We start from the raw sequence: 25026 nt of genomic DNA on the forward strand, positions 1-25026 counted from the left end.
ACAGTTTAACACTCAGTGGCACGTCCCAAGGGCTCAACAGCCACACGCAGCTCCCAGCGGCGGAAAAGGGCAGTGCATATGTACGATCTTTCCATCAGCATAGAAAGTTCTGGACGGTGCTGCCCTAGACGCTTCCAAGGACAGGCCCGACTCCCTGGCTCACTTGCACGTCTGTGTCTCCCACCTTGAGCACTTCTGTGTCCCATGACATCAGCCCTGAGTGGGCCGCAGGTGGTGGACGGTTAAAGTCGATCACGTGAGGACGGAATACGGAAAATCTCTCCCTTCCTCTGTGGTCATCCCCGCTCTACAGGCCCAAACCCCACAGCCTCCCAGGCACTGCTCCAGGACGCCCTTCTCATGAAGCCTCCTTCCACCCGAAAGCCGGAGGGGAGCTCAGCTTCTACCTCCCTCCGTGTGCCCCGTGCGCCACCGCCGGGAGCCGAGTCCTGGCAGCCCGGCCCGGAGCAGACCGGCCGCGGGCTCTGCTGGGCACGGACGCGTCCAGCTCACACCCCAGCGTGGTCGCAAGCAAGCTGGAATCTGGTCATGGCTCCTGGTTATCCCAGTGACTACAGACAGATTGACAAGAGCCTTAGTGGGAAACAGAGGTTTCCAACGTGTAAAGCACGGCCACTCTGGGGTGCCCAGGGCAGGTGGGGTATAGGGGATGGCCTGTGTTGGGGACGAAACCCGGTCCCATTCGGAAGCTCCCACGCAGGAGGCTCAGAAGAATCCCCAGCCGCTGGGCTCTTGCCGGCGGAGCAGAAGTGGCCCCATGCAGGTTCCACCCGTCTGATGTGCCCCTGAGGGGACCTGGGGTCCGGTGCTGGCCAGCAGGCTCACCCATGTCCCCGCTGGCTCGGTCCTACTTGCTGGCCTTTCCCGTCATGCCGCCAGCGCTACCTCACTCCCAGATACCAGCCTGGAGAGGGAGACGGTCCTGCGGTGTCACAGCCCGGGTAGGCGCCTGCAGCCCAGCTTCCGAGGCCCAAGAGGGGAGGAGCCTGTTTCTCTGCTCTGGGAACACCTGAGTCAGCATATGGCAGAGCTTGTGACCCGAGTTCCAAAACGTGCCCCCCGTGCCTCTGTCCCAGCAGTGCTGCTGGCTTGTTCGTCTGGGACTGTGTCATGTAAACCACTTGGGCAGGTGTCCGTCGCTCACGACTGGAAGACAGTGAGCCAGGCCTAGCACGACGGTAATGGGAGGAACGAGAGTGAGTGTCCACGCGGGCCGGGAGGTGGCCATGCTGGGACACCACATGACGGCCGTCCCGGGACCTCACCTGGGACAGTGGCAACAGCAGTCTCAGAGGTCCCCCTGGCCCAGTCTCAGAGGATCCCAGAGGGTGCCCTTGAGCCTTGATAATGGGCCCCCATTGGGCCAGTGCCAGGCCACGTGACAGGATGGCCACCACGGGACAGCGGCCTCGAGCCACGGCTGCGGATATGCAGACGAGGGAGGGCAGGGCCCCCGTGCACCTGAGCACCTCAGACGCCACCACCGAATGCCAGAGAGGAAGGGCCCAGGCTGGTCCGGAAGGGGCGGTGGGACTTCCCAGCAGAGAGGGTGGAAAAGGCGTGTGGCTGCCAGGATGGGGGAAAGACCCACCAAGCTGGAGACACACGGGGAGGTTTGATTATGTGTCTTCACGGAGCTTTTTAGTGACGCCAAACAAGGGCAATTTTGGTGCATTAACTGAAGAGGCTTGGAAATGCTGTCTTAGACTGCACCGATATGTCCTCGTAAAAATCTTCTCTAAAATGACAAATGTCTTCCTATCCCTTCCAGGTGATGCCTAATGACAGTGACAGAAATGAACAAAAATCTGATTTCCCCAAACGGAGCTCAGGTGTACGGATGACGGTAGCCACTCCGGTTGTCCTGCCCCACCCCCCACATGTCCTCCCCTCACCGGTCAGCCCAGTGCTGGGCCCGGAGCTGGGTGAGACCAGCAGGCTCCTCTGCCTGTGCTCTTGGGTTCCTCTATCTCGGGGACCCCTGGCTCTAGCTGCTGACCCTGGCATCTTCCCTGGACCGGCCGCTTCTCACTGCCCGATAGGACTGCCCACAGCGTCCCCTGTCAGCATCTCGTGCTGACCTCCTTGGGGTCTGAACCCATGCTCTCTGCAGCTGCCCTGGAGAGCGGCCTCCAGGACTGGGACGGAGCACCCTCTGGCTATGACACCTCCTACAGGACGTTCTACACTGTTGGGGTCGCCGGGTTTGATCCAAAGGTCAGGCAAGAGTCTGCAAACCGCGTCTCACGGGCTAACCCTGCCCCTGACCTCGCGACCAAAGCTTTGCTGGAAGGCAGCCACACCTGCTCACTGTCCCCAGCCTCTCCAGGTCACCCCCGCAGGGCCCGCGGATGGGACAGACCAGAACACCCACAGAAACAGTGGCATTCACGACCTGGCTCTTCCAGACCCGTTTGCCAGTCCTTGGGCCAGACCACGATCCGGAAGTCAGTTTTAGCTGCATCTCTCCTGGTGTTGATGATTTTTGATTTCAAAATGCAGAGAGGTGCAGACGTTTGATAAATGATCCAGAGAAACGTGCCTCTTCCAACAAGTCACGAAGCAGGGCTCTCGTCAGGCACAAGGGCTCCAAAGCGCAGACCGCACGCCCTGGCCGTCGAAGAGCTCTGAGCAGACCGCTGTGTGGAGAAACCACCTGGGTGAGGCTACTCGGTGTCCAACACCTACTGCCCTGGGCAAAGAGGACGGAACTGATGAGCTGTCCTAGCCCCGATCTCCAGAACTGACCTCCTGGGGAACCCGGCACCTGCACAGCTCAACCATCACCAGGGAAGGGTACGCACCGTCTAGCCGTGGAAAGGAGCGGGCACAGCAGATAACCGTGCGCCTCAAGGCATGGAGGCCAGGCCGAGCACGGGATGCTGCAGGAACGGCCAGGGGCTCAGGTGGCTGAGATGCAGGCCCACAGAAGGAGGCTTTGAGGGAGGGGCCGCCCCACAAGCCAGGCCACGACTCCCACCCGTCAGCCTAAAGGGGTCCTCTTGGGAGAGCTGATCTGTGGCAGGAAACGTCCCCCGAGCTGTAGGCTTACTCGTCTGCCCGACTGGACGAAAGGCAGAGCGAGGCAACGCTGGTTTTCGTGGCATGTGACATTTTATATGTCTTTCTTTCCCCGATAAACTCTTCCCTCGTACTCCTCATCCCCCAACACGGATTTCATCCACTGCCTGGGAAGGAGCGGGAGACCCCGAGGGACAGGTGGCTGCCGCTTTCTAAAAGGACACATCTTAAAAATAACCTCATTCCTTTTAAATTGGTCACAGCGTGAGATGAGGTGTCTGAGAAGGAGACAATGAATAATGCAGAAATGCCAGTGATTCTGGGGGTGCCCTCGGAGGGGGGATGTTTGGCCTTGGGACTGTATCATCGACGTCCTCATTTCTATCCTGGACCGATCGTTGGGGGAAATAATCAATGAACAGAATGGCAAGAAGAGGCAGATGACACAAATTCTGAGTCACGACCCGGTAAGAGGCAGGGCGCCGGATCCCGGAGGGGCTGGGGGTGGACAGGACACGTAGCTCTCTTGCCCTCCTCTGGCCCCAGAAAGCCCACGCCCCATGCTTTGTTCTCTAGAAGCTCAGATTCCAATGGAAAAGGAAGAAAAAAACAGGCAATTTTCTTTGAGGTGTGGTAGACAGTCCCACAGCTGTGCGCACAGGGTGTTCTAGGAGCCTGTCACAGCGACGTTAAATCCAGATTAAGGGACGAAGATGGCTTTCAGGAAGAGGGGGCATAACGTGAGGCTCCCTCCCCCAAAAGCTCCCGGTGGAATAGCAGAGGATAAGCTGTAACCCGATTTGCAAGGGGGAGAGGGCAAAGCGTCATTCAACAAAGAAATTCCTATAACCACATACGTGCAACGAGTGTCCATCAGGGACGCTCGGGATCGGGAGAGCAGGGACAGAAATAACACGTGGCCAGGCCCACGGAGAGAGGCGTGGGGGGTACTGAGGGGGAGAGGACTGGCACGTCCCCTGCAGCCCCCAGGACTCCCACCCCATGCTGCTTGCTGGGGTTCTCCCGGGCTTCACACCCACCAGTTCAAATGAGGGACAGTACCTGGCATCACCCAGCCACGCCTGTGGGAACAGGTTTGGGACAGGCAGGTTAGGGCTGGCTTCCCAGGACCTCATGCGAGCAGTCAGTATGCACCCCGCCCTGCCTGCTGGCTCCCACATGCCTCACACCTTAGGGGCCAGGGAGGAATAATGAGACCAGCACCTTTGCCCACTAGGAGAGCCAGCCCTGGTTCCAGGCCTGGACGTGGTGTTGTTTGGAAACCTTCAAGCATGACACTCTGGATACTTCCACGCCATGATGGTGTAGACACGTAGGTTTTCTGTTTGCAGTCTGGAAACTTTCTCCTCTTTAATTCCAAATGTCCCCATTGTTCATGTTTGCAATCTATTTGGGGTGGGAAGACAGGATCAGAAATATAAATAAAGCCATGCCTCCTCCAGCAGCAGGGACCCTGCCGGCAACAGGCCCCAGGGCTCTGAACGGCAGGACGGAAGAAGCAGGTGCACGTGCCCGGGAGTTTGGCGGTCACCCTATTAGCTGCGGCTCTGGTTCCCACACCAACACAGCAGCATCTGAGAATGGGGCCTGTCGGAACGAAGTGAGCCATCCACAGAAATGGGGATGGTCTAGGTTCCTCTGGGACTGGAACGTCTGTCTCACTGCCGTTTCCTAAGCGTGGTGGGCACTAACTAACCTGGGACAGCCCCGCTCCTGTTCACTGCATCCAGCCGAGATGTGTCCCTGCGGGGCTGCACATCCCCCAAAGCCCAGTGAGTCACAATCTCACCATGGGGGCTGTCCTAATTATATATACCCAAATCAGTTCCCTTGCTTCCTCCCCCACTGCTTTTCCCCAAGGAAAAGTCACCAAAACACAGAGAGCACCCGTAAAATGGCAGTAGTGATTTCATAATGGATCCACTGCTCAGAGCAGATGAATCAAACTTAGTGACAAAGATACGGTTCCTTAAAATTCCAGTAAGATGGGTGGTAATCCTCCAAATATTTTAAATAATCTAGAAGCTATAAGCTTTGAGACAAACGTCAGTAAATCGTGTTACGAGTTGAATTGTGCAACATCCCCCTTCTGCAAGAAGAAGAGGGGGAGAGGAGGTGGGGGAGGAGGAGGACAAGAAGGAGAAGAAGACATGCCATCCCAACCTCTGGTATCTCAAAATGTGACCTTATTTGGAAATGTAATTAGCTAAGGTGAGGTCACACAGGCATAGGCTAGGCCCTAAATCCAGTGCCCGCTGTCCTTCCAAGAAGGGAAGAGACACACAGGGAGAGCTGTTGTGTGAAGATGGAGGGAGAGGCTGGAGGGACTGGCCTACCAGCCACAGCATGCGACACCTTGATTCCAGACTCGGGACCTCCAGAACCACGAGGGCGCACGTGCCTGTTGCTCTGAGACACCCAGAACAATGCAGTGCTTTGTAACAGCCACAGAACGCGAGCACTGCCAGAGACAGGCTGAATTCTCAACCTGGGGATGAGGTCAGGTCACCAGGGAGAGGAGTCTGCGGGAGCCAGGGATGGAGAGCTCCTCCTCCTGACCCATGATCTGCCCCCAAAATACAGCCACTGCCATCGACAGACACAAACACGGGAGAAATCCTGCCATAAACACATCTAGTTCTGGTGCTGCTGTTCCATTTGACATTCTTATTTAAAACAAATCAGGTGAGCTTTAAGAAGTCAGTGTTTCCCAAACTTTTTAAAGCCACAAACACTTTTCTGTACAAGAGGAGATTTTTGAAAGGACAGCCTGGCAAGTCCCCATGCATGGTTTCCCCTAAGTTCTGTGTTAACAAAGACCCAATCTTATTTTGAAGGAGCTGTAAAGTTGACAGTTAAATACAGACACATATTACCAATGTTAAAAGAATTAGATTAGATTAGGTTCTTCATAATTGTGTTTTTAAGTGACATTTTATGTTCCACCAGTGACCAGATGTTTGTCTGAGCTCCACGAGCGTGAGCAGAGGCCAGTCCTGGAGTCATAGAGACTCAGAGACATGCCAGGGGCTGATGCTTCAGAATGGGTGCGCTCAGACCTTCCGACGTTGAGCTAGATTTGTGTCATGAAAGGAAACATGGGTGACGCTCATCCCTCAGATCAAGGCTGTCAGAACTCCTGGGAGCTTTTCCAAAGACAGACACAGACTCTTCCCTTCTCATCGTGGCCTGGCTCCCCTCCAGTTTGCAATTTTCTTGCCTTGCAGGTGAGCAGGGTCAAGTGGAGAGTTTCCTGCAGTCCTTCCTGAGGTGCACGTCCGTTCTCGAAGCCTTTCGATGCACGCCTCCTGCGGACGCCCTTCTCTGGAAACACCGGTGCTTGGAGGGCAACTGGCCGCGAGGAACACAGCCCCAGACACTGAGACAGGTGCCTTCTGCCCAGAACGCTCAAGGTTCTCAGCTCCATGAATGGTGACCCCGCAAGCGGCTGGCCCAGCAGGGGGCGCTCGCGCACACGAGCCAATGCCCCGCCGTCCAGCCAACAGGGTTGACCGTGACCAACAGGGCTGATCATGGCACGAGATAACTTTTCCACGGCTGTCACTGACCCCATGATCCGGTTCCAGGCTACTTTGATCCTGAAGATCTCGGAGTCTGGAGAAAACTGTAGAAAACTCTCCGAAGAGTCCTGAATGTGATGCTGGCCGTTTGTCTCCTTTGGGAAGACACTCCCCCAAACTCAAGAGACTTCCCTAACTCAGAGAGCTGCAGAAACCACTCCAAGAGAGGGCGCGGCTGATACACCCGGGGGGCGGGGGGCAGCGGCCTGAGCCAGGAGACTTCCGGAACGTTTTAAGCGAACACATTCATATCATTATGCGGCCGACGTGACGGCTAAAGCGAGGTCACTGAAAGTGAGGCGTCCCGCAGAGGCATTTGAGAAAGCCCATGAGAAGCGGTTTAAGACCTTTGTTCACAGAATGTTGTTTTCGAGATCGCTGTAGTCAGATCCATATCTGGCCATTTTCCACTGTTTTCCACACTTTTCCACTCTGGTCCCCAAGGTCACGCTCACCAGGGATTCCTGCTACAAATTCTCAGGCTGGGCCACCGGCGTAAGAACCTCCTTCGCCTCCAGCGGGCTCAGCAAGGGTTCTCCCACGCCTTCCCCCGGGCCCCGGCCCGGCCGCGGTGCTGAGCACTTACCAGGTAAAGTAGTTCATAAAAAGGCCTCCAAGGGAAGTGATGTTTCTCAACAACCATTTCCTACTTGCATCTTTTAAGATTTTTATGTGTTTATTTGATAGAGAGAGAGCACAAGCAGGGGGAGGGGCAGACAGAAGGAGAAGCCGGCCCCCCCTCTGAGTAGGGAGCCCAACACGGCTCTCCATCCCAGGATCCTGGGATCATGACCTGAGCGGAAAGCAGATGCCTAATGACTGAGCCACCCAGGTGCCCCTTCCCGCTTGAATTTTAAGGCAGTTACTGGCCCTGGAGGATGTCCGTGAGCAGCCCTGGAGAGCGAGTCCGTGTTCTCTGTCGGGACGACAGCCCTTGTTGCTACACTAGGGGCTGGACTGTGCTCGCTCATCTACTGTCCTCTTGGGTGGGGAGCCTGACTTAGGACATCCTGTTCCAAACTCCCGTGTTTCCTCCGGGAAGGCTGCACCGGGCTGATGGAGAGCAGAGCCACGCGGAGGGGAAGGGTGGTTCGCTCGGGCTCCACTGGCCCATCCGTTCAGCTGTCGTAACCAGACCCCTCAATTAACCCACCCATCAGGATTCCCGTTAGGTTTCAAGTACACGGTTAGTATCACAGGGCACGTGTGATCATGGGTGGGGGAACTACCGCGTCCCCTCCCTCTCCACACCTCCAGCTCCGCTCTGCTTGGCCCTACAGGCACACCAGCAACACCCTTCCTTTCCAGAACGACGACGTCCTGCAAGACCGGCTTCGAGCCACTGCAGTCACTCACGGCATGCCACGTGGTCGTCTAAGTGCGTCTCCCGTATGAACTCAAACCTCACAACAAACGGGTGAGAAAGATACTGTAATTATTTGGCCCAATTTCATAAATTAAAGGAAGTTCAAAAGCAGGGAATTCGCTTCCTGGGGTAAGCCCGGGTTACCCGGGTAACACCCGGACTCCTCTGAGATGCGAAGGGAGGGACGGCGGGGGACGTCCTGGGTGGAACCCCAGCCTGGCTGCTTCTCCAGTGGCCAGCAGCTCTGCGGGCATCCGGAGCTCACTGGGCCTCGCAGGGCTGGAGACCCGGGTGGGGGCCTTTCCCTGGACTCGGACTGGATGTGGAACTTGGAACTTTGGTGCATTAACTCCCATTCCTAAAGTACTCCTAGCAGAAAACAGGCTTTTCTGAGTCTGGTGGGCCTAAGTGCTGGGAGGCACTTTGACAACTTGGACGCTGCAGTCAGAGAGCCGACCCGAGCGTCTCCTTATTATCTGCCGCGTTGTCTCGCTCAAACTGTGTGCACTTTGGCCTCCCCCGATGCTTCCAGAACGACGCATGCTTATTAGCCTGTGTTTGGATGAAGGAGGCAGCCCTCCTCAGGTCTCTGTGACCCCTCCCGAGTGTGCCCAGGACACAGGCCATATCCCGAGGTGATGGCCAGTGTGCCTTCCTTGCTGTTGTCAGACAGCTCAGCCCAGTTTGGGGAAGATCCGCAAGCACTCACCGGCATCCTTGCACGCCAACCCCCTGTGGCGACAGGAACGAAACCGCAAATCTTCATCCTGCAGTTTATTTACAGAGACTCAAATCCAAGTGTCTCGTTGTGGCCTGGAGTCGGCAGCTGGAGGGGGGTGCCCCAGCCAGGCCCCTCAGCCAGCGGGGCAGCACTAAGTCAGGGTCAAACAGGTCCGGTCACCTGTCTCGGCCACCTCCTGGTGGCCTGATAAGTCCTGATTATATTATCATAAAAATGGGTACGTAGGCAGCTAAGAGCCCCAGGCAGTTACCAATAGATTACAGAATCCAGGAATACTTGCTCTGGCAAAAACTGAGCATTTTGGTCTGGGAACTTAAGCATCGCTCTAATGACACACAGTTCAAAATACTCCCGATTGGATTTTCTATCTGCCAGAAAGAGAGATGGTCACCTCTCTGGATGTGGAGTTATGTTTTTGTTTTTGTTTTTTCACTTAAATTGAGAATTCAGTAATACAAATTCCTTTTTTTGTTGTTTAAAGATTTTTATTTATTTATTTGACAGAAAGTGTGAGAGAGGGAGCATAAGCAGAAGGAGTGGGAGAGGGAGAAGCAGGCTTCCCGCTGAGCAGGGAGCCCAATGTGGGGCTTGATCCCAGGACCCTGGGATCATGACCTGAGCAGATGTTTAAATGACTGAGCCACCCAGGAGCCCCAGGTCATACAAATTCCTAACCAAACACAATTTACCATATTCGTATATTTATACAGCTCTCTTCTCAAAGATCCACATTTTCTCTAATAGGACCTGCTCTCCTACTCCTCTTGCTGATAGCCACAACAAAAATCAGCAGAAACAGTCATACATAGAGAATGTATATTTAACTCACGCTTGTTTTTAAATTCAGACAAAATAGTACAAATGCTGAATACTGACATTTTAAGCAGGTCCCCCCAAGGTAAAGCCTCCTGTTTCCCTAATAACTGTTTTATCTTCTCGACTGTAGACTTGGGATGGACCACCAGGAAGAGCGTCGTCAGAAGCAAATAACAAATGAAGTCCTGAAAAGGAGAACCTCTTTGCAGCTGGCTGTAAGCAGCCACGTACAGGTTCAGAGCCCTAATTTTAGAACCTTTCAATTCCAAAAGGAGTTCCGGGAGCAGGATCAAAGGAACCTGATTATTCAGACAGAAGCAAAGAGAGACTTTTCAGGTTAGGATCCCGTTCATTTCACTCACTGTTGGGCAAATAGTCACTGAGAACCCTGGCCGGGCCAAATGTTGCCCCGGGAGCCCGGACACATCAAGAACAAATCAGCGGAAGATCCTTATACAAGTTCAGCCAACATTCTGATGGTGGGGGGCGGGGGGGTGTTCAAAAATAAAACAGGCATAGAAAGGAAAATTCTACAATACACCAGAAGGTGATAGATACCTTCCGTTTGAGCAGGGCCTGGGGACCCCCAGGAGCGAGGGGAGAGTGGGCTGCAAGTTTAAATAGTGCGGGCAGTGGAGACGGCACTGAGAAAGCAACGCCACGGCAAAGCCTTGAAGGACACGTGTGGGGGGGACGTTCCAGCATATGGAGCGGCCAGCGTGGAGGCCACAGGGTGGGAGCGGGGAGGCACATCGCTGTGGGCCCCTCAGTCCTTGTAGGAACCGTGGCTTGTACTGCGAGAGAAGCAAGGCGCCCTTGAAGGCTTCCCAGCACAGCAGTGGCCTGTGGCCATCACGTGGGGCAGGGGACGCTGAGAGTAGCCATCCTAGGGAGGTCAGGGAACACAGCAATGGACTTGGCTTGCCCACCACGAAACGGATGGGCAAGAGTGAGCCAAGCTGCAATGATGATGGGAAGCCTTCCCTGGGAGTCCATTACAGTAGGAAAATGGTGTCTGTAAGAGGAAGTGGTCGACCCTGAGGGCCAGAAATGACCAAGCAAGGTCCCTGCCTGCTTTAGAGACTCTGCGGTCAATGCCAAGAGCAGTAAAAGACCTCAAGACCAAGACGGCTTCCTCCTCAGCTGCGGGAAACAGACCTGTCAGAGCAGAGGGGGCCTGGCTGGAAAGAGCACAGGGAGGCGGCACGGGAGCGCTGGGACCGTGCTCAGTGCTGTCCTTGTACCTGCAGGAACAGGAGTCCGTGGGAGCCACAGGACAGCAAGGAGGGAGAGCAGAACCGACTGCATGTCCAGTAAGGCCAGCTGCCCAGCAAGGAAGCCAGACGCCCCTGTTTGTCACCGCCAGCTCCCGTTTCCATGGAAACAGCACCCCTGTCTCTCACGGTATCCCCTTCTCCCTTTAAGAGATAACCTGTCATTTGGGGGCTGAATTTGAGAGGAACTAAAAGATCTAGAAAAAAAAGAAAAAGAAGAAGAAGAGAAATCCATGACATGTTTCCACACATAAAACGGAGATTGGTCATCGGCAGGAGGCTGATCGGGGAGAAAATGCTGATACGAGGCGAAAGCCAGATGTTCTGGCTGACATTTCTTCTTATGCCAATGGTAAGACCCTTCAGTTCCCTCGGTGCAAACAACCTCATCCCGAATCGCAAAGACGGAAGGGCACGGCACACACCAAGGACAGACCCAGGGACAAGACTGCTCTCCGCACTGGGAACCGTCAAAGCCTCCCCACGTGAGCTGCCACTTCTCTGACTTGAAGAGTTTCCCACCGAAGGCCAGAGCCCCGGCTCAGAGACTCTCCCACTGAGCGACATCCGACAAGCCAATGCTGGCTTCCGCCACGGCTGTCCAGAGACATACGAGCCCCCTCCTACAGCCCCCACCCCACACGCCCGGTGCCCCCACACCACCAGCACGTGCACCTGTCTTTCAGGGAACTGGTCCCACTTGCCCACCCGAATAAAGTCAGACTCACGCCCCCCAACATCTGTTGTCCGCCCCAAAGGAATTTCCAATTCAGTGTCTTGGAGGATGAAAACGTCATAGGTGAGAAACACGAAGGCAGAGTGAAACCTCGTAGACGAGTTTAGCAAGTGTCGGCTCTGCCACAGCTGGGGTCACAACCCAGGCCTAGAGACGACGCAGCGCGACCACCTGCTTTAACGCTCGCCCCGCCGGCCTCACGGGCTCCAGCTCGGTGGCGCGGGAGTGAGATCATCGCAGCGCTGTACAGACCACGGTTTGTATCTTCCCCGCTGAACAGATGCTCTCAGAAATCCTGCTCCTCTCTGTGGCAGAAGGAAGGAGAGACCAGCAGCTCCTGGGCCGGTTCTCAAGGTCTCCGATTCCAAGTGCCCACACACCGTCACTCCCGTTTCATCAGCCCAAGTCACGTACAGCCCCGCAGCACTGGAAGGACATGGGAGCACGATCCCCCAGCGGGGGGTGGCGAGAACCATGAGACCCAAAGTACCTGCAGAGCCGCCCCAAGACCCCCCGCACCCACCCAGGGGAGAAGCCAGCCCCCTTCCAACAGCTAGCCTCGGGGCCCGTTTGAGAAAGTGCACCGGTCTGACTTTTCCGCCCCATTCCTGCACTTCCCGCCCAGGGGCGTCTCCTATCCGTCCTTCCACCGCACCGTTACCGGCACAGCAGCTTTGTTTGAGCCCATACTCCTGAGGGGCTGTCATGGTTGGAGGCATGGCCCGGTGTGGGAAGGGGCTCACGTGGGGTGCAGCCAACAGGGGACAGTCACTTGGGATCCATCCGTTCATACTTCCCTCCCGCCTGGCCAGGGAGAGGGGACACGCGCAAATGGGAAAAGCTAGGAAGAGCATGAGGAGGACCTAAGAGCTCACCTGGGGAGGCAGCCCGGGGTTCTACAATGCAGCCCGAGCATCCTAGAAAACTACAGCAATCCCCCCATGCAGATTCCCAGGAAGACCTGTAAATGTGGGTGGAGAGGAAAGTCATCGTTGAGGCGTGAACAGAAGGAGAAGGGAGGACAGGGGACCACATGGCTTTGTCGACGGCAGATGTGAAGGCAGCTCTGTCTTTTCTCAGAAGCTACAGTGATGTGGGCCAGTGAGCAGAGGCCACAGGGAAGCACAGATCGGGAAAGGCGTCTCCGGAAGAAACAAGAGCACCGCGTGAACACAGGGAAGCAAAGGAAAGCACGGAAGTGTCCGACCGCGAATGCGGATGCTGAGTCTCTGAGACCAGAAGCTTAAAGAGAAGGTTAGATGAGAACCCAAAAACCAAGGAAAGAAAGCGACCAGTGCAATCAAGGGAAGAGAAATCCCTCGACGCCCTTCCTGCTTATTCTTGCAACGTAACACAGCCACGCCCACCTCACCACAGCCTGGCCGATGCCAACTTTATCAACTGTTCCATTGACCCAAACCTCAGGACAGTCGATGACAGACTGTTTGATTGCCAAGTGTATCCCTCCTGTCACTGACTGCGTAATGGCTAAAGCTGAGAAATTAGGGCATAAGGATCCAGTGGCTCTAACGATTGCCAAGGATCTGAGATTTGAACAATTACTGTGCACAGAAGAGCCTATACAGATGACTGTCACCTGTGGCCACAGTTGACCAGGACCTTAGATGAAGGATCTGGAAGATCCCTGGAGTTCCCATCATGTACATTTCTTTTTTTTTTTAAGATTTTATTTATTTATTTGACAGAGAAATTGAGATCACAAGCAAGCAGAGAGGCGGGCGGGGGTGGGGGTGGTGGGAAGCAGGCTCCCTGATGAGCAGAGAGTCCGATGTGGGACTCGATCCCAGGACCCTGAGACCATGATCTGAGCTGAAGGCGGAGGCTTTTTTTTTTTTTAAGATTTTATTTATTTATTTGACAGACAGAGATCACAAATAGGCAGAGAGGCAGGCAGAGAGAGAGAGGAGGAAGCAGGCTCCCCGCTGAGCAGAGAGCCTGATGCAGGACTCGATCCCAGGACCCTGGGATCATGACCTGAGCCGAAGGCAGAGGCTTTAACCCACTGAGCCACCCAGGCGCCCCCGAAGGCGGAGGCTTAAACCACTGAGCCACCCAGGCGCCCCAACCATCATGCACATTTCTACCCACAGATACAACATTGAGCCGAAGCCAGATGCTTATGGGCCCCTTGGTTCTAATTCTTAAGAGTTTCTCTGCTTTCCTTTACCAACCCTTTCTGCTGCCAGTTCACACAGCAATCTGCCTCAGCATGAATAATTCCACTTACCCATTTGCTCTCTTATGAGCAGAATATACATATGAATACATACACACACTCTTAGACGTGGTTTTGAAATTGATACTTTGTATCAATTTGAACTTCAGTATCATTTAACTTTTGCTGCATCTTTTTATGAATCACATTAAAACAATTAGGGAAGGAATGTATCTCTAGCAATTGGAGCCCTTCACACCGCGGTGGGGTCCCTTGTGGGGCCATGCACACCTGCAAATCTAACAGGTCTCACAGAGAGATGAGATAACTTCACCCCTCAAGACTTTTATCATGGTTTCTCATATTTTTTGGTTTTTATTTTTTTGGGGGGGGTTTGCATAAAGCATATGAAAGGTTTGAATCAAGTTTGGAAAATGAGTGTACGAGGGAAATGATTAAGGAGACTGGACGCTGGAGGTTTCCCTCCTTGAATTTCTGCTGTACCCCCTCTTCTCCTTATATGGGGCCCCTTACCTGTGGTTCCTCCCAAATGCTGCTCACTTACTCGCTTCCCTCCCCTCCCCCGGGCTGATGTCACCTTAAATACATCAGGGATACAATGTATAAAGTACGGTGGACACCCAATTATAGAAACATATCAAGGACCACACCACAAGGACACACCACACACCACATGGAGCATTTCCCGATGCTCCATGAAAGCCACTGGGTAAATCCCAGCGGTTCTGTCTGTAAAATGAATCTTCCCAGACAGGAAGCAACAGGAGGTAGAAGAAATTACTTGGTCTTCTCAACTCCAAATTGGGGAAGACACCTATATCGCCTCATCCCCACCCCCCCTTTTTTTTTTTTTACAGAAGCACATTAAGGTTGACCCAAAACTATCTAAGGTACAAGTTGATATTAAGTGAAATCAGAGCCCTTTAGGAAGTTTACATATTGATTTTTTTTTTTTTACAATGACTGTGATGTCCCAAAAGATCCAAGTTCCTTCTGAATTAAAAAAAAAAAAAAAGTGTGTGTGAGAGTGTGTGTTTTCCTACTACCCGACATATTGCTGGAATGATCCTAATGCCTTCAAGCCATTTATGTACGTATGTGAGATGAGTGAAAGGAAGCTGGTCGTTTCTCAAGTTCGGCCCCATTTTCGGCCCTGAGAACACTGCACCTATAGCTACAGGAGCCCCTCTTCCTGGCATCCCTACGAGTTCTGACCCCTGCTCTGTGCTGGTGCAAGGCGTCCGTCCCCAGTACCTGCTGCCAGTATCACCGCCCCCCAAGATGTTCTGACTCCAGGACGCAGCGTTTTCAGCACCTGGAATTCTGCCATCTGCACCTCATAGGTCTTACTAGCTTCTAATCTTCCCGTAGACTTACATCTCTATCTCTTTCTTCCTCGCTCATGGGGCAAAACCGAACACATCCTGTGCTCCAGACAGATCTGGCTGCTGCTGGAAAAGCAGCAAATAAGGCATGGAGGGGGAAAAAAAAATAAATACAACTATTGGGGAAACCAAGTCAGGGCAAAGTCTTACACTATTGTGGCCAAATTGTTTTTCCCTGTGGCAATTAGTGCATCCATTTAGAACCAAATTAATTGAGGCTGTTAGATATCATAATGTTCGTACTTTTTAAACTCAGTGATATAATTAAGTTAATTCCTCCACTCAATTAGGGTGCTGCAGAGTATACTGAGAGGAACACAGGAGAGAATGGAAGGCTGAGTTCCTCTGGGGTCCAGAGAACACAAGTGATTTGCCAAATACGAGTCACATAATTACTTGTAGTCTTCTCATTTGTAAAATTAGAGGTTATCAAATTTTAAAATGTTCTATTTCAGATGATTTCACAACGCTAGATCATTCTAAAGATAAATGTCCCAAAAGTCATTAACCAGAAAGTCTGAGTGGTTTTCTCTCTCCCAACCTTTTATTTCCCTTTTGACTTGTACACAAAAAATCAAGCCCATGTGCTTAACATGAAAGCAAAGCAAAGGATACCATGGCACATGGGCAGTCATTGCCCTCAACACTAAATTTATTAAGCAGAATTTAATTTGAGGGGATTACTGTACACATTATTTTATAGGCAACGCTTCGCAAAAGGGATCAATATCGTATATTGCCGAGAGGCATTCCGCATGCGGTTGATAAACGCATTATCGCCAGAGTAATTAAAAGGAACGGGGTTATATACAATCAGCGTGTACATCTTACTCAGCAACTCCTGCCAGTTGCTTGCAAAAATTAAACTCATTAATCATTCTGACTCTACAGAAGAAAAAGCTTTAGGTACAAAATTAAAAAGCTCTATTTTATGAAGAAAAAACGTCCACAGCCAACATCTAGAGAAATTCTTGTCTACACGGTGACATTCGAGTATTAATCTCACAGGGAAAAATGAGTTGGTTCCATTGTCAAAAATATAAATTAATATTATGTTATTCTAATGCTTCAGACCTCCTTAAATCCACAGGTAACATACACAAGTAAATTACTTAAAAGTGTGTGCTGGCAACACTGGAGAAAAAAAAGGCATGCCATATAAAGTAGGCTTCCGTGCCCACCTCAAAATATTTTACTGCTACTCAGGACTCAAATCCATGGAGAAGGCATAATGTTCACTTTCCACAAACAACTTGGGCTTTAAGCAAACACATACTTTTGGGACTGGCTCTAGAGACCAAAGGCTTGTTAACACACTGTTATTTGTTTGCTATCATTCACAGTTGACACCTGACTCATCCAACTGAAAAGTAATTAGTTTTATCCTTATTAATTTTTCAAGCCAGCAGATGAGCTCTTTGGTAGCTGGGCTTTTCCTCCCTAGCCAAGGTAACTACGGAGACAGAATGAGGTATATCCACGGGGCCTTTAAAAATATAAGGTGGGATGCAGAGGGATGGTGTTTATGATGCTGTGTTTGGCTTCACCCACCATTCAGCTAGCACTGACCTTGCTTATGTCACTAGTATTACTTCCTTCAATCTAGACAATCTCCTAATCACGACTACATTCTCTGTGCTGAGAGAGTAAGCAAAATCTTATACAATCTTGCTGTAGATGTATGATAATTTCAGTGAGTTCTTTATAGACTTATATTTGTAAGACTTCAGTGATGATTGGTTTCACCAAAGCACTTCAGAGAGACTATTTTACATGGTCAATGATTCCAATGCATTTAAAATATGTTCCAAAGTGCAAAAACTCAACTTTTCAGGAGAACAAGTACTGTATCCAGCAGGGTGCTAGGATATCGTTTTATAGGGCATTAAACTCCTAACTGGACCTCAAAGCTTATCTACTGAAATATTTAATGGAACAAAAAAAATACAAATACTGAGCAAATGTTATTTGTACATGATTTCACACCCTGTATGCCATGCTCAGAGATGGAAGGAATGGCGATACTACCATGACAAATAAAAGGACTAGGAGGAAAGATGTTTGGAATAAGCAGACATAAAGGGGGGAAACATTAGGGACTTATTCCATGTATCCATCTTGTCATCATCACAAAAACAGTTTAGCGTCTAGTTGTTTGATATGTGGAACAAAAGCTTGGAAGAGAGATCAAGATGGCGCTCACCAAGGTCCTTTCAAGTCTACAATTCTGTAAAAGAGAAAAGCAAAATATCTTCAAAAGAAATGCTAGGGGATATATATTAGAGAAGAAAGCTAGTTAGTCATCTTCTAATACAGATGCCGTCAGATATACTCGGTTCCCTTCACCTTCTTTCTAACTTATCTGAGATCTAACTTATCTTTAGAAAGTATGAAAGGTAAAAAATAGAATAGTGGAAACCCAAACTTTGGGAGTGTAGCTTCTCCAATGCCCCCACATTAAGTGTAGGAGGAAGTGATGTCACAGATACCTCAGAGGCCAACTTGAGAAAGAAAGAGGGCATGAGTTCCAGCAGCACCATGAAAGACTTGTGATGCAAACATTGGAAGTGTAGGGTAGTGGTCCCCAAGAGCCAAAGGTATAACAACAAGGACTAAAGAGACATCACACAGGGCATTATGTCAAGTTACTTAGAGAAGAGCGATGACATTTTGTATGCATTTCTGCAGCAAGCCACCGAGCTGGACGAGGAGGAGAGGACTGTCAATGACTTGTTAGTGGAATCCGTTGTAGATGACTTGATTGAGAAGGTGGGTGGTAACAGAAGAAAATAAAACAGGACTGTAGCCAGAGCTGGTAATACAGACCAGTGAAGATGGTCTTTGCTTCCCTTTGTAGGCAGAGAAGGAGAGAGAACCAGTAGAGAAAGAAAGATATGATTAGTACGGGCAACAACATATTCCCTGAAACTGAATGAATTTCACTGCTCAGCATGTAATAGCACTTACTTTGTAGGCACTATCATTACGAGGAGTGAGGTGGGAGTTCTACCTCTCTCCTCAAGTTAAAGCCCCAAATGGCCCTGTGATATCTGTAGGGGAGGACATGCAGAATTGTCAAATTGGTCATGACAATAATGGGACCAAGTAGACAGTTGAAAGTTTCAGGCTTTTCTCATATATTAGGGAAATAATGGGAAATTAAATATAAAAAAATAAAAATTGGAGCAGAAGAAAGTAATAAGGCAAACAAAATTATCTGTGGAGCCAAGCAACTTGAAACATTAAGGTTGATAGATACTAAGAAGAAGTTCACAGGATGTTGACATCATACCGATGAAAATCAAGGTGGAGAGAAAGACGGGCTTGCTGCTGAAGAACAGCCATCACGCAGAAGGTACAGGGTGGTGGAGCTGCCCTGCAGGGCTGACAGACATCATAAGCAGGGGCTCGCTGCTCAGTGCCTGCTCTGGCCAATTTGCTGATTTAAAATCCTGTTGTCGTCGCATTTGTATTGTTAGGAAATCATGTGTCACTAAAAAGGAGGACTACAGGCACATGCTAATGTAACCTCAATAAGACTACTGCCCAAGGGCTCTGAAGTCCTTTAAAAAATAAAACAGAACCACTCAAGCAGAAGAGGCACAAAGTCCAGTATTTTAAAATCAGTCACAGCTAATTCCCATTGGAAATTGCTAAATTCTATTAAAAGTCACTTCTAGCAATATTTCCTTTAAGAGTCCACTTATTTTTAAACCGACACATGAATTTAAAATCAAAATAGCTATTGATTCATTACAGGGGCTGCCCAAGTAATTGACTTTATATTTAAATAAATTTAAGATTGATGAAGGGGAAAAAAAGATTGATGAGGAAATTCCAGTAGAAAAGGTATTCTAGCTTTATTTCTATTTCAGAGCTAAACTTCATGTCTTAGAACTGACACACCCAAAGCAAGCTTTTCTGGGGCTTTGGGAAGGGGGAAGGGAGATCCTTTACATGTGTAGTTGGTGCAGATGCGTCATGCAATACTAGTTAACTACCCACTGTACAACCTCAGCATTTTATTTCTCTCTGATAGATCTCGTGACTACTAAATTCTATTTTTGTGGGAATTACTTCTTTTCCATCATATTCAGGCATGTGTGCATTCACACATAAAGAGGTCAAGAACTACGTATCATTCCCCCCTTTTTGGAAGGAAGGAGGCACAAAGCCCACTGGATTTTAAAGGCGTTCTGTTTATCACTGTCTCAGTGACCAAGCCAGGAAAGCTGGTTCTGTGCCATGGAACAGCTTTCCCGGACTGACAAGCCACAGAAGGGCAGTAAAGCCACCAGCCCCAGGGTCAGGATGTGCAGACAGAGGGGTGCTGCACAGAGAAGGTTTCAGCACCTCGGACAGCTCCCACCTAGCCACGGGGCGCTTCCAAACTCTGGAAATCAGTGTTTTAAAAGGTCGTGTCACCACGCAAAGAATAATGAGCAATGCGTTCCTAATTAGCTGCACACCTTCTGGCTTACATTTGGGGAGCAAAATGAGGGCTCTAAATTCTCCATCCTTGACAAGAGCCGGTATCAGAAAAGCAGTTTTTATATCTACTATCTTTTTAAATCGTTATCTTAGACGGAAGACAGGGTTCCCGAAGGAAAAGTGATTTAATATGTACATCTATCTTTTCTAAATTTTAGATATAACTTTTCCAATTTTGAACAGCCATTTCTGAGAAAATCACACAAAAGTTTTCAAGAAGTTGATGTACATTTAGCTCTGTCATTGATTTCACTGGACCTTTTAAATACATACGTATTTATATGTATTTCGTAAGGACACCATATGCATGTACACTATGTTTATACCCACACCTACATCTCTTTCTCTCTCTCTCTCTCTCTCTCTCTCTCACACACACACACACACTGTTCTGTATTTTTCAGGAAAAAAACACTGATGTCAGAGTCACATCAGCAGAAATCATTTGCAAATGTCAGATCCCTAATTCGTTCCTCAGTTCAACCCTCGGCTTATCTGAGAAATAGTTCTAGGCATATATCAAACCGAAAAGAAGAACTTGGAACTATATGCTCCAAACTAAGATGGAAGGGGATAAAAAGAGAGAGATGGGTGGAGATCAACAGAAACAAAATTCAGAAACCGTTGCCTTTCCTTTCTCCTAGCGACACCTAGAGCCTAGGACATGGAAACTGCATTGTTCTCCAAGCATAACACAATCCCACAGTTTTAAGTCAGACTTAAGGAAAAAGTGCATCATTTCTGTCTGCATTGCAGTTCAACTGTCTTCTCTAAGATTCTCAATATTTTAATCCTCCAGAATTTGCCCCAACCCCAGTAAAACCCCTCCTCAAAGAATTCCAGTTCCTTGAAGGAGATGTCTGAAGAGTGCATGCATTTCCCTCAGGACCCGACCCACTGAAGGGAGGGACATCTCTCTGCTCACTATCTATGTAACCAGGGGAGTCTGGAGAGGATCCAAAAGAAAAGAAGAAAATGTCACGCAAGACCTGATATAGGCTGTGGGGTGTGTGTCTGTATGTGTGCACACACACAAACTTTCGTCATCCCCATCAGTCTTCACGTCCTCCATTCATAAAACAAAAATGACCAGCAACAACAACAAAACCTTCGTGGCTTTTTTTTTTTTTTTTCAGAAGCGTTCCTGTGAAAGCTCTCAACACCCCCACCCCAACCTTGGACTATTAAAAAAAAACCAAATGGTGAAACAATGTGACCCAGGGGGAGACATATTTGAATGACCACAGCTGCCTGCTCAGTGCAGGAACATGGAAAGCCCCGGGTATGTCAGGGTCGGCTGTCTGAGAGGCTTGTATGAGGCCCCGTGCCCACTGCCCCCAGAAAGGAAACTCCTCAAAGGTACACGCACTGGGTTCTACAAGCCAACACACCCTGCATATCTCTAGGGCCAATATAGCAGCCAGGCCAGCTCTGCCTGCCAGTCTGAGAGCTTGTCTGGCATTTTTCTCTTTTCTCAGGAAGAGGATAGCTCATCAGGCAGTTCCTTCTCCCTGTGGTCCTCCCTGGCCCTTGTAATAGCTGGAAGGAATCAAGAGAAGTAGCTGGACCCATCCATCTCAGCTGCTCGCCAGTGTCCTAACTGAGTCATCAGTTACTAAGGTGATATGCAAATTCAACCTTTGAAACCCAGGCTTCCAGCCCAAGGAGAGTAGAAAACATGCTCGTGAAGTTTTCTCCTAACGCAGGTCTAAGGTAGAGCTGCTAGTCCAAGGCTGGGCGTGGGAGACAGGCAGGGCCTGACTCCCATCAGCAAAAATTGGGCTGGGCCTTGGGACAGGAAGCTGGGCCTCAAAGGCGAGTGTTTTGTACCCCTTTCCCAAAGAAAATCAGCACTGGAGGGGAAAGTGTCCTGGAGAGGTGAGAAGTACAGGCCATGTGAGCAAAGGGACAGCGTAGGGTAGGTTCTGGAGGGCACAGCGCCTAGATTCCAGTGACAGGTGGGAAGCCTGGGACTTTATCTTCCTCAATCTTAAAGAGGGGGGGGGGGGGGGGCGATGAAGGAAAGATGGGAGGGAGGGAAAAAAGGAGGGAGGGAGGGAAAGAAGGAAGGAACGAACGGAGGGAGGAAAATCAAGTTGTAAGCACAGACTGAATTCTCCCCTTAGGATTTATCACACCTTACAGTAACCACAGACATCCACACACCCAGCGACACCCCCCAGCCATCCCACATCCCATCAGCGCAACCCCACAGACGTTGCTCTCTGGAGCACCAACTCCTGGCCCCGCAGACCGAGCCCCGCTCCGGGACAGCGGTGACCGAGATCGGCGCTGAGGAGCGAGTCCGCCGCGCTCCGGGGAGGCAGAGGAGGGGAGGCGGGAGGGCGATCCCGACCCTCAGATGCGGAGCGGGCGCGTCTCCCGAGCGCTCGGCCCCGTGCCCCGCGCCGCCCCCCACCCACCAAGATGCTCTTACGTCCTCGTCGTCACCGTCGCTCCGCGCCTGGTACTGGAACCGGGGCCGGCCACCCGCGCCGCCGCCGCCGCCGCCGCGCTCCCGGGCCGCCGCCGCGGGCGCCGGGGCTCCGAGGGGCTTGGGCCCCGCGCCGTCCTCCTCCGGCCCCTGGCCCCCCCAGCAGGCGGCTGGCCTCCGGGGGCGCCGGGAAGGAGCGCGAGGTGTTGATCTTGCCCGTGAACCTCTGGTACAGCGAAGCCATCGGTGCCCGCGCCCTCGCCCGCCGCCTCGGGGGCGTCCTGGGCTCCGCCTGCCCCTCTCGGGCGCCCGCTCCCCGCCGCCTCCGGGGGAGAGGGAAGAAGCCGCAGGAGAAGGGGAAGCCGGCGGCCGCGCTGCTCGCGCGCGCCACTCTCAAGTCGCCGCCGGGCGGCTGCGGGGCTCGGCTCCTCCGCCCCCTCCCCCGGCGGCTCGCGGAGCGGGGTCGGGCCGTGCGCGCCGCCTCGCTCTCTCCGCGCTTTCCAACTCTGCGCGGCCGCGGACGGCCTCGGCGACGGCGCCGGAGGAAGGAGAAACCCCCCGCAAACATAAAGGGAGGGAAGACGCCTAGGCCCCAGGACTGGCACCACCTAGAGACCGGCGAGGAGCCAGCGCGGCGCTCCGCGCTCCCCCCACCCCCGGCCCCTCGCGCGGCGCCTCCTCCCCCTCCCCACCGGGCCCTCGGCGCGGCCGGGTAATGGCGCCGGGGCGGCGGGGGGGGGCGCGCGGGGCGAGGGCGCGAGCTCGGGGCCCCGCGGGAGGTCGCACCCCCAGCGGCGCGGGAAGGGAGCGCGGCACAGGCCGAACACGCGGCGGGCTCGGGGGTCCTAGAGGCGGGGCAGAGCCCCGAGGGCGCCCATCCTCGGCGCGGCGCGTCCACACGCTCGCACCCCGCGCCGCTGCAGCCTCGCCCCCTTCCCCGCGCTCCCCCCCGGGGGCTCCCTCCGGCTTTTCTTGCCTAACTGGCAACAACAGCCAAGACCCCTCGGGCCTCGGGGTGCTAAGTGGGGCGAGGGAGAGCAGCCGCGGGCTGCGCGGGAGCTGGCTCGGATGCCCGCTTCCCGAGGAGCCCTCCCTGCTCGCCCAGGCCAGCGCGGCTCCGAAAACAGCTTCGTTTTCCCTCCCCCGGGCTCAAAACGAGGGGAAAGCACAGGTCGCGGAAGGCCAGCAGGCAAGGCCCGGCGGAGGCCTCGCCAGCGACTCGGCGCTGCGCTCCTCCCTGCCCATCCCAACCCTTCTGTGGCCCCCGCGGGCTCCCTGCTTGTTTTCAGTAAACAGAGGCAGAGGCCGAGCCTCTGGGATGCCCGCAACTTCTCCAAAGCTGGCTCCGCCCCTCGGCCCCGGACCAAGAGGAAGGGGCGCGGAGAAGCCACAGCAAACAGGGCGCCGGGCTCGGGGCGCTTTCGCGCATCTTGCTGCAGTAAGACGTGCTCCAGCGCCCCTGTGTGGAGGGTCACCGGCATGCCTGGGCGCCCGGCACCCACTCCGGAGCAGGCGGCCTTCTCTCCGCCCTTTCCCGGGTGCATCGCTCCTTCGGGCCTGCGGGAACCGCTCGCTCGATCCCCACCTCCAGTTCGCTCCTCCGACTTCCTTATGGCTCTTGGGGAGGCTTCCTTCTCCTCTGGATCCCACCCACAGCCCTTCCCTCTTGTTCACGGACCCTCCGGCCTGGACACATCTGTCCCGACTTGCTCTCCGCAGAAACTAGGACCTGAAACTCCGGGAGGGGACAGGTGGAAAGCTCGCATCTGTCCACTCGGCCGTTCCTTCCACACCGGGTCAAAGCGGGCGTCTTCAACTTCACCTTCTTCCCAGACACAGGGAGGCCCCTTCTTGGGCCGTCTAGGTTTCCATGACTATTTGATTTAGGTTTAAAAAAATAAAAAGGCGAGGCCATGGCCACTCGGAAGGCCGTACTGCGGGCTCACCAGCCTTTGCTGGGTCTGAATCCAAGGCAATCTCCTGGCATCACTGCCCAAGCCCGGATATCCCCAAGAAAGCCCCTGCCTGGTCCAGAATTGCCTCTTCCCACCAGGGTCCCTAACTTGGAGAAGCTGGATGCTGGTGCGTAAGCCTCCTGGGAGGACTTACGTTTCAGTCCCTTCCACACTCCTCCCAAGTCTCAGCCCAGTGGGTAGTCTTGTTTTAATTAAAATGGATTGCCACACCCATCCTCTGTTGAATGCACTGTGGCTTCCCTCCACTGTGAAGAAAAGTGCGACTTTAAAGTGGTTTAAAGACATTTAGGCAACCATGAAAACAAGGAAAACCAATCTCCCAATAGCTAAGAGGCTCCCTGAACCAGCAAAAGGCCTCCAGCACAGGCAGATGTCCCGCCCACAGGTCTGGGGGGGCACAGAGCGTCACCAGCCCCTCTTTACTTTGAAGACAGAGGCAGCAATTACAAGAGCCACAAAATGACACTTTAAAAGTCATCACATTTAGATAAATAGGAAACCTTGCTGTCATCCCCCCTCCCCCGCCCCAGCTGTGCTTTTGATGGGAGGAAGCTGCCTTTCCCAGCCCGACTTGAAAGGGAAGCTCGTGCTGCTCCCTGCGGCATCTAAATGTAGATGCTGGTGGGGTCCTTCTTACGTAACATACATATGACATTTGCATGTATGTATTCACACAAAGCGTAAGAAGTGGCATTAGACACTCCTTGTGCTAACATTTTATACAAAATATAGTATTTATACAGAAATAGCTTACGTAGCATACCCAATGCTTTACAGAACTGCGCACATTCACAATAGTGGGTTGAAACGGAGAGATGGAGGTGCTGCCCTCACTTTTAAAAATCATTCTCAGCGCGCCTGGGTGGCTCAGGTGGTTAAGCGACTGCCTTTGGCTCAGGTCATGATCCCAGGGTCCTGGGGTGGAGTCCTGCTCAGCAGGGAGCCTGCTTCTCCCTCTGACCTTC

The 25026-nt window shown here is 52.3% G+C and overlaps 1 protein-coding gene and 1 pseudogene across 1 annotated transcript in view; one reads left to right on the forward strand and one right to left on the reverse strand.

Moving 5' to 3' along the window:
• Positions 1-22658, reverse strand: part of DPP6 (dipeptidyl peptidase like 6) — a 646419-nt gene extending 623761 nt beyond the window's left edge. Inside the window, 2 exon segments of the mRNA XM_032840213.1 lie at positions 22089-22244; positions 22246-22658. Coding sequence (XP_032696104.1) covers positions 22089-22244; positions 22246-22653 — 564 coding nt within the window. The 5' untranslated portion in view covers positions 22654-22658.
• LOC116856692 lies at positions 12670-13744 on the forward strand (annotated as a pseudogene).
• Positions 22659-25026: the final 2368 nt, after the last annotated feature.

The sequence above is a fragment of the Lontra canadensis genome, unplaced genomic scaffold (genome assembly GCF_010015895.1).
Source record: "Lontra canadensis isolate GAN:19392208 unplaced genomic scaffold, GSC_riverotter_1.0 scaffold111, whole genome shotgun sequence".
Lineage (NCBI taxonomy): Eukaryota > Metazoa > Chordata > Mammalia > Carnivora > Mustelidae > Lontra > Lontra canadensis.